Below are 9879 nucleotides of genomic sequence, written 5' to 3'. Positions count from 1 at the left end.
ATCATAAACTGCCCAAAACGGGATATGAGATATTTAAATAAGCCTATTTGATAGTGGATGGGATCAGGATCCTTCAGCTATTATTATAATTTCAGTACCCCCTGCAGAATTGTTTTTATTTGCATTTTAGATGTTGTGAATTTCGACCGTGTTTCTACCGTCATTCTGACGGACATAATCTGACGGACACGACTCCCTTTTTTATGTTTTATGGGTATCACTATGATTTCAAAGGATTGAAATATCACATGTGGCCTAATGGACAGTTATAGAGATGAGATTGTGATATTCTTGGACTAAAACGACATTGCATTGATAGTCAGTGTTATGTTTCTACTGTCATTTCTGACGGACATTAAAAATGACAATAGAAACAAGCGGTTTCTATCATCATTTCTGACAGACACTGAAAAAGTTGCACTGCACAACTTACAAAAGTGTAGAAAAATACTAAATGCATTACATATAAACAATCTAGGTGATTTGAACACCCCTCCCCCCATCATGTCCACATAAAATCCATACTCCCTTGACCCCCCCCCCCCTCCCCCCCCCCCCTGTCCGACGGACAACTGAACCTGGTAAAAGTTGTGTGCAGATCACGTGTTTTTTTTTCATGTGTTTACAAAGCCTTTTTAAGTTGTCAACTTCAAGAAAAAAATGTCTGCAGGTGGTATAGAGTTAAGAGACAAGGCATATTCATCATTAAAGTCATCATTTAAGTGCATAAAAATGCTGTTTACATTTATATAATGAACTATTTTAACAGCTTTTTAAAAGTTCTTCAAAAAGCAACACAACTTGTCTGCCACTAAACACTGTTTCTGGCGCATGAAGTTTTTTAATAATGTTTTTATGGTCCACTAAAGCTCGTTCAGGTATCTGCTTCCTTTTTTTCAAGACAGGATCTTTTGTGTTCTCCAGAAATTCTACACATGGAAGGGATTCTTCAGAAATAGCTGTGACCTAAAAAAAAACAATTTAAAACTAGAAGTGATGTAACTCTATTATTTAAAAATAAATAAAACCAAGTACGAACGTTCCAAACCATTAGACAAAATTCGAAATCCTAAAAAACGTTATCGGCAAAATCGTGACAGTAAATGGACTGTCTATCAAATACATGATAAACAGTGGTAACAGGTGTCCAGATGCATGCGAAACAAGTTTATCAGACAGACAGATGCACAGCTAGACAACAGACCAAATCAATATGTCACCCATTAAAATTTGGGAGTCAAAGTGAACTTAAAACTTCCTGAACTGAGAATTATAATAATTGAATCAATCAGTTTTTGAAAGAGCTATAGATACAGCTTAAGAAATTGCAACAAATATTCTACCTCTCCAACATACTGCAAAGTGTTTTTCTTCATCTGGTATTGGCATAGCAGGTACTCTCCCATGGTGAACGACATTTCCTGCATTACTGACCCAACCACGTCTTTGTCATTCGTGTTGTTTGTTTCCAACTGCAAAAAAGTGAACAAATCTGAAGAAGATCCCTTGGAAGCACAGAATGCACCCAACAAAATGACAATAGCAGGCCCAGTTTGATCAGTCTGCTCATAAAGCTTTTTAACAATCTTTACTCATTACCCCGTAACGCAACATTTTTGCGTCTTGCAGCAGACAACTTTAAAAAAAACATTGTGGCAAAAGGAGAAATTGCTTGACAAAAGCAATTTTTATCATTTGCCACAATGCTTTTCTAATTATCAATTTACATGTATATTATTATTAAAAGCAGAACTGAAAGTTTTTTCACTTTTTTTTAAAAGCCTTTTTTAAAATTGTCTGACTGCAAGATTGAACATTTCTGAAAATTCTAATAGTGCACTCACTATAGATTATAACTTTTCACCTTTGTGAAAGTAACAAACTTATTTAAGAGCATTTCCAATTATGATCAAGTATTTAGATAAATTTAACAATAGCATGAGTAGTACTAACTTAAAGAAGAAGTATTTGCAACATGGTTTGAAATAGGAACAGATGAAGTATTATATAACATTTTCAAAATGAATGGAACAAAGGTAAAACTATACAGCTGAACAACGCTATTTCGAAGCCACTGGGAATGCGATTTTATGAATAAAACTTTAATTCTGGACTGGAACACCCCCTCCCCACCCCCCAAAAATAAAAACTTTGAAATATATATATGAAATAGGTATCAACAATCTGAATTTTAGTTAAAACATGAAGTCTTTAATTTGGGACCAAATATTTAACTCTAATAGCTTCAAATTCAATTAACATTCGAAATGGCAGAGTTCAGCTGTATTTAATAACTGAATAAATAACAGTAAACATAAATTTCAACAGCAACTTTTGTAAAAGTATCAATACATTTAATAACTGAATAAATAACAGTAAACATAAATTTCAACAGCAACTTGCTTACCGCTGGTAATGTTTTTTCTGATGTTCTGTTTTCAAAAAAATTATTCAGCAATGAAATAACATGGTCACAATTTCATTTATTTAGAAAATGTAATGCACACTTTTGAGACTGTTGTGGTATTTGCATGAACACAATGAGCTTCGTTGTACAATTCTCCCTTTAACATGTATATTTTTTCTATTAAAAAATATTTACTAGATGACTTTTTGTGTTTTTGTTTAGAAAAATATTGCACATTAATTTTACGTTTTTCCAGGACAGAAAGTTCACATTGTTAATTTGTTACAGCATATTGTTGATGATAATAATAATTATTCTTAAGTCACAAAAAACGTCCGAAAAAATGTAGGTTTTTTTTTTTGTTTTATTTAATTTTATCTTCTTTGATTAAACATGCCTACCCGAAATTGTTTATTCTATCTGTTACATGTTCTCTTTAACTGGCAAAACTTGTTTTCTTATTCTAGCCCACTTATTACTGATACAGTGTAAAAAATAAAATTTTCCTATAGGTGGTGCAGTTTAGCTCAGAAGGACCCGTATATTATCTTAGTAAGACCTTAAGTTAGGCAAGTTACATACAACACCATCGTATACATCAAAGAGGGGATTAAAGATCATAAAGTGACAGTGATAAACCATTTCATTGTATGTGAGGTGCATGACAATTTCAATCAGGTATACCTGATTGAAATTGTCATGCACCTCACATACTAGGAGTCCCAAGTGGGGACATAAGGTTCAACAAGAAAACCAAGCCAAGAAGATCCACTTACACAGTTTTTTGATTGATCAGGACAGGTGCTTCCTTCCCAATTGGAAGGCATGCCACGAAATGGTTTGGATGCCACAAGCTCTTGTTCGCATCACCATGAACATTGGTGAACATGATGTAGGCACAGTTTTGAACATCAGTTGGATCATTTCTTGGATAAACGCTTCTGCTTAGCAGTGCAACCATCTTGGGGCCTCCTAAAGTCGGATAGACAGAGACAATCCTTGTCTTCATGACAGAGGCTAGGGCATGCATATTCCATGGACCCATATATTTGCCATTGGCGATACAGTCCTTGGCCTCTTTTCGAAAGAGTTGCAGTGGAACATTGGTCTCCTTTACGAATGGTGACAGAACTGAGTACCACTTTAGGATGTCGATGCTAGTGTCAGTAAGCCCATGGCGTAGGAATTCGTTATCCAAGTAGACGCTTTCAAATGACACCATTTCCAGAGCTATCCTGATACGTATCTCAACATGTCTCAGTTGATTACCAAAGATCAACATGCTGGCACTCCGTGGCAAACAGTTGCCATCCCCATATATCTCGACAGGCACATGGGTGCTCGGCCCATTGTAGAGGGAGATCGAAGGCTTGTCAATGGAACAGCTGTCGCAGTTGGGTAGAAGGGGACGAAGTGGATACTTTGCTTCAATCATGTCGACCAGTTGGGGAGCAAGGTCCTGAAGGTTTTCATAGTCCAGTGTTCCTAGATGTTGCTGCAGGTTGGAGAAAAATGTTCTTCTATCCACCATCTGTATTTGGTCGGCGAAATAGTCTGCTATTGGTGTAGGCGTAATCAGGGCTACATCTATGGCAGATACTGAAAGAAAGAAAGAATAGTGTTTTATGGCACGTCGGCACACAGTAAACTAGGCCATTTTGCGCCAAGAGCATCTTTATAAAAAACTATGAGGAAATATAAAAAGGTATAACTAAAAAACAACGATCCGCAAACGGTAAGTAAAAACAATGGTAAGTATACAAAATAATCAGCAGATGGTAAGTAAAATCAATGATCTATAAATGGTAAGTAAAATCAATGGTAAGTAAAATCAATGATCAGACGATGGTAAGTAAAATCAATGATTATAGAAAAGAACATAAAGAATGTAGGAACAAGAGCTGTATAATTGGCTGTTGGGAGAAGAAACAATGTAAAAAGACACAAGATCAATTACAAAGTGAACTAGACAACTTTACTTGTAAATTTATGGCTGTGTGTTGAAGTGATAACATTTCAACACTCAATGAAGGTCATGATGGTGCAAATTGGCCAACTTGCCTGAGTCAGAAATTTCAATTTCATTGACCTCACTGTGAGAGTCGGACTCATCTTTGAACTGCCCATCATCCTCAACCTCGGACTCTGCGGTCTCTCTATTCTCCACCACCTCTGACTCATTGGAATACTCTCCATTCCCCTCGCCCTCGGACTCCTCATCGTACTTTCCATCATCATTCAGCAACTCACCATTCAGCAAACTGAAAGATTTAGGGTAATAATAAACAACAATATGACTGTGAATGTGTACATGTTTAGAATAAATAAAACCAAGTACGAACGTTCCAAACCGTTAGACAAAATTCGAAATCCTAAAAAAACGTTATCGGCAAAATCGTGACAGCAAATGGACTGTCCATCAAATACATGATAAACAGTGGTAACAGGTGTCCAGGAAGAGTAAGCTTACCCTGCTGACGCGCCACACCCGCCATAGCGCATCCAACCAATTAAACGAAAACCGAAATTATTAAAAAAAAACAGTCTCAATAAAATAGAGTACTATAGAATTTCATTTTAAATGAAAGTGTATTGTGACACTACTTACCCATCAATAATATCTTGAAGTTCCTCTTCATCTTCTTCTTCATCCACCAGAGCTGTAGGCTTCTTCAACTGCAACTTCTTCTCCTGGTAACAGCCAACTACAGTCTTGTTTGTACATTTTGCTGTCTTGGCAGAGGACCCAAGCTCAACACTTGTATTGCAATTACAGCAGAAACAGGACAGCTCCCTTGTGTGAAGTATGAATGGCCGGCCAACATTGTTCCTTACTTGGTGGATCTTTCTGGTTTGTGGAATGGTCTTGACGTCAGTGACACTTCTCGAGCGTGGTATGACCCCTTTTGGAACGTAGATGAAACTCCGTTTCGACAATGTGTTGTTGAGCTGGAAATGTTCAGTGCACCACCTGTATGCATCATATGCGCTGCTAATCACCGTCCCCACACCACATATAGCCCGATCAAGTGCCCTGTTTACCAGCCCTATTTCGCCGTCGCCGTCAGCTTTACCATGTTCTGATCCGAAGTAGTTTCGTACAATCTTGTGACCTTTGAGAGAGACATCACAGAGTGGTCCAGAGCTCTTGTATTGTGCAGCGCAGCCATCACTAAAGATTGACTTGACAACAACTGACTGGAATTCCATGTGTTCCCTGAGCAACTGGTCAACTTCCTTTGTGAAATGGTCCACAGCATGATAGTCATGCTGATTATCGTCTGAGAAAACGATAACTGAATGTCGCACAGTACCTGCAGCACTGTTGTAGAAGGTTACCACTGGATGCATAGTAATCTGTGATGGGGAATAGAATGCTCCTTTTATTTCGTTTTCATAGAATGTTGATCGGTTCTTGGCAAAATCCATGACTTGCAAGATCCAGCCCTTTGGCAGGCTGTCTCTAAGGCAGGCAAACTGGAAATATTGCCAATGCGCAGTGAACAAGTGCTGAATAAAGGTATTGTTCTTGATGGGTGAAAGGACGTCCTCTACAAGTTCCTTCATCAGATCACCCAGGGTGGCTGTTTTGCTAATCAGCATGCGTTTCGTTTTCCCATTGCATTCAGTTTTCCTCCAGGAACTCCAGACTACAGGGTTGCTCAATTCAGCTTGAGAAAAGTTGAAATAAGAAAACAGGGTTTTCTTGAAATTGCAGCATTTCTTACAAGCACCTTTCACGCATTCTATGCCGTGGAATCTGGCAGTATCAGGCTTAGGACACAGCAGGATGTTGAGCAGGTCAGTCTCATTGGCATGCTTCTTTCCTGGTTCTTTGACTTGTCTCGACAATGTTAACAGCTTGAAACGCACATTGATGCAATATATGCAAACGCAATACTCTCTGTATTTCGTTGTGAGAAGCTTCACATTTTTGGGGCGTAGTCTAGCGAACTTGGCATAACTACATTTGGCATGAAATTCCTCTTGATATTTGGAATGAGCAGCTTTCAATGACATCTGTAGCAAATAGGCTGGTCCTGCTTTAGTAGCATAGCGTTTCATCGGTAAGACTCTGCTGATATCTTCTCTTTTGTAGAACTTCTGGATACTAGCAACATCAGTGGCAAGTTTCCTCGGCTTCTTCTTTTTGATGTACCTCCTATCAATGTTGAATTCACGACCAATAGCACGTTTACTTGCGATCCCTATCAGTTTTCTCGCAAGGATCTTGACAGCTCCCTTTACTTCCGGAGTGACCTTTTCAGTGGCTAGCGGCGAAAACAATCTAACATTCAGTTTTCGGTATTTTCTTGGAATTGGCGGTGTCGTACATCCAATCGCATTCAATGCTGTCCTTTTACGGGGAGAGCACTTACTTGCAAGGCTGGACACAACAGTAGCATACCGAAGGGGGTCATTTGGAAGAGAAGCCCTAGCTTTTGCTGTCACATTCCACTGTGTTTTTTTCGTCTTGTACCCTGAACTGGTGGTTATATTTCTAGGTGCAGATTGCTGAGAATTGGCACGTCTAGCTCGGGCTTGTTCACGTTTATCTCGTTTTCTTTCACGGTCTTTCTTTTTCATCCACACTTGTTTTTGGACGGACCAATTTTTCCTTTCTTTTTGTTTGTAATGTTTGTTTCGCTCCTTCACTGACTGTTGTTGTTGTCGAGTTAGAGCTTTCGCACATCGGCCATTCGAACCCTTCGAAGAAGACTTGTTATCTGAGTATTCTGTGTGATTCAAACTGCAATACTTTTTCTGTCGAGCCCGTCCCAGTTCCTTTTGATGTTCTTTTTTTTCTAGAAGTTTTTTGGCTGGTCTCTTCTTTTTAAGTTCTTCCTTCAGTTTATCACGTGCGTTTTTGTTGCGGACTTTTTGTTGTTCCAGATATCTCTTGTACTCTTCAGGATCTGTCTGTTTCAGCTTTCTCCGCCACTCTGTGCTGCGCGATGGCATGATTCTGAAAACATAAGACAAATTCATTTAATACTGATTTGTGTTGTGTCCAGCCTTGCAAGAACTTAAAAAGAAGAGACCAGCCAAAAAACTTCTAGAAAAAAAACCATCAAAAGGAACTGGGACGGGCTCGACAGAAAAAGTATTGCAGTTTGAATCACTCAGAATACTCAGATAACAAGTCTTCTTCGAAGGGTTCGAATGGCCGATGTGCGAAAGCTCTAACTCGACAACAACAACAGTCAGTGAAGGAGCGAAACAAACATTACAAACAATAAGAAAGGAAAAATTGGTCCGTCTAAAAACAAGTGTGGATGAAAAAGAAAGACCGTGAAAGAAAACGAGATAAACGTGAACAAGCCCGAGCTAGACGTGCCAATATCCCTGAGAAAAAAATGAAGTTAGATATCAAAAATTATCATTGGTTTTCAATCAGAAACTGCAGTGACATGCACCTTAATGCGGTGGAAGTAAGACATCGTTGGTGTCCAATCAAAAACTGCAGTGACACGCACCTCAATGCTGTAGAAGTAAGACATCAATCATCATTGGTTTGTGATGCAAGGATCCCACTACTAGTACAGCACTACCTTCATATGCATAGCCCTGAAAAAAGGGGGCAAGACAAATCTACCTGAGTAGGCTCAACAATGAGTTCAATGACAGTTTTGGGTCCGTCAGAATTAACGGTAGAAATTTAGAATCGGTCAGGGAAGTGACGATAGCACCAAAACATTTGTCAGATAATGACGATAGCAACCAGAAGTCTGTCATATAATGACGAGAGACACAAGAGTGTCCGTCAGGCAGCTGACGATAGAAACCTTTCTGCATTCACCAAGCAGACGACGCAGTGCATTCGAGCAAGCATTTCTATTTGTTGACAAGGTCGACACATTTCACGTTACTTTCGGCAGTTTCAACTCTAGAACATTCCTACAAACCATCTAATTAGATTCCATAGTATGCTATCGTCATGTGTTTCTACCGTTATAAACTCTGACAGAGATACTTACCTTGCATTTGAGTGAAAACTATCCAAAATAATCACGATCTCCCGACCGGAAATTGACCTTCAGCGGCCCAGATCTCGCATGCGCAGTATAGTCTCGCTTGACCAGTCTCTGATAAATTGTGGCAGGTGACCTGATTGTTGCTACCGTTAGTGTTGGCGATCTGACAGAATAACGATAGAACTAGGTCATGTCAAGTTAATTTCTGATTTACGACAGGAATCGACACAGAACACATTACTTTCCAACAGTAATCTATATTTTATTACAATAACTGTTTACAAGTGAAATATGAAGTGAATTACGATGCCTAGTCAAGATGTTTCTATCGTCATTGAAGCTGACGGAAACGAAGTGACGATAGCAACTGCACTTTACCATGGAGGCATAAAAACGGGAGTTGCGTCCGTCAGATTCTCCAATGCTATGAATTTTATTTCATTTTTTTCATTAACAAATTATGGTCTCACATACTTTCAATTGATTTTGTCAGTTTCGAGGGGTTCCTTTTTTGGTTTTTTTAAGACTAAAAAGTGTGAATCACATTTGCAAGGTTATGAATCTGATAAATCTCTCGTCAAATATCATTTTTGGTACCAGTTACAATAGAATCTGCCAATGGAGAAAAGCAAATCTAAATTGAGTTTCCTAGATCAAGTCATCCAGCCTGCACACATGGGACGTAACATCCCGTACAATTTAGAGAGGCGGGTATGTACAATTGTATCGAATGAAGGGTGGAAACTTCAAAGACATGGCGAATTGAAGCAATTTCTTATAAAACAAGACTATTCTGTAAAGCTGATCGACAATGCGATACAGACAGTCTTAAAACTAGGTCATGAAACGTTATTTAGCTTATGGGGGCAAACTTTTACAATTCCAACAATTGATGTGACGTAATAACGTCTTGGTTACAACTATTAACTATAACGGATATAATAATATGCACGGTAAAATAACATGCATTTATCATTGACAACATTATTAATCAAACATTTATAATTAAATTTTTTCTAAAAATAAACAATCAACCTTGAATTAAGCAATGGTTTAAAATATGATTCATTTGCTTTGTCGTTGTTTTGCTGTAAAATTGAAGTATTTGAGAAAAAAAATATTTAAAATTAAATTTTTGCTAGTAGTTTCATGGTTTTATTCATTATATTGCGTTACTATGCTATCACAATAGCGGTACGTCATAACAGATGAAAATGACAAATTTAAATATAAATTATAAAAACTAAAACGAAATAACAATTAGACATGAAAATTAATCATTAGTTAATCAAAATGTTATAATAATCATCCCTTGGCATTCAAGCTTGGATTATACTTAGCGATAAAATTGCTTTCTTTTGTTTCCAAGAGATCATTACCGCTAAAACTGAGCTTATATAAAGGGAAAACCTTGAATTTACCTTTACGGCAACTATCTAAATGTTCATTAATCGGCAAGGCTCTATTTCTTGTGAGTTTTATATTTGAGCGGTGTTG

General features: G+C 37.9%; 1 protein-coding gene across 1 annotated transcript; it reads right to left on the bottom strand.

Moving 5' to 3' along the window:
- Positions 1-698: 698 nt before the first annotated feature.
- Positions 699-8491, bottom strand: LOC126817141 (uncharacterized). The gene is made up of 6 exons (XM_050543951.1): positions 8386-8491; positions 5016-7373; positions 4469-4668; positions 3184-4006; positions 1344-1472; positions 699-966 (listed from the first exon to the last, which is right to left on the bottom strand). The coding sequence occupies exons 2-5, from the start codon at positions 7367-7369 to the stop codon at positions 1427-1429; spliced, it is 3423 nt and encodes a 1140-aa protein (XP_050399908.1). The 5' UTR covers positions 7370-7373; positions 8386-8491; the 3' UTR covers positions 699-966; positions 1344-1426.
- Positions 8492-9879: the final 1388 nt, after the last annotated feature.

Source organism: Patella vulgata, chromosome 4, assembly GCF_932274485.2.
Source record: "Patella vulgata chromosome 4, xgPatVulg1.2, whole genome shotgun sequence".
In the NCBI taxonomy this organism is placed as follows: Eukaryota; Metazoa; Mollusca; class Gastropoda; family Patellidae; genus Patella; species Patella vulgata.
This window is presented reverse-complemented; position numbering and strand designations above follow the sequence as displayed.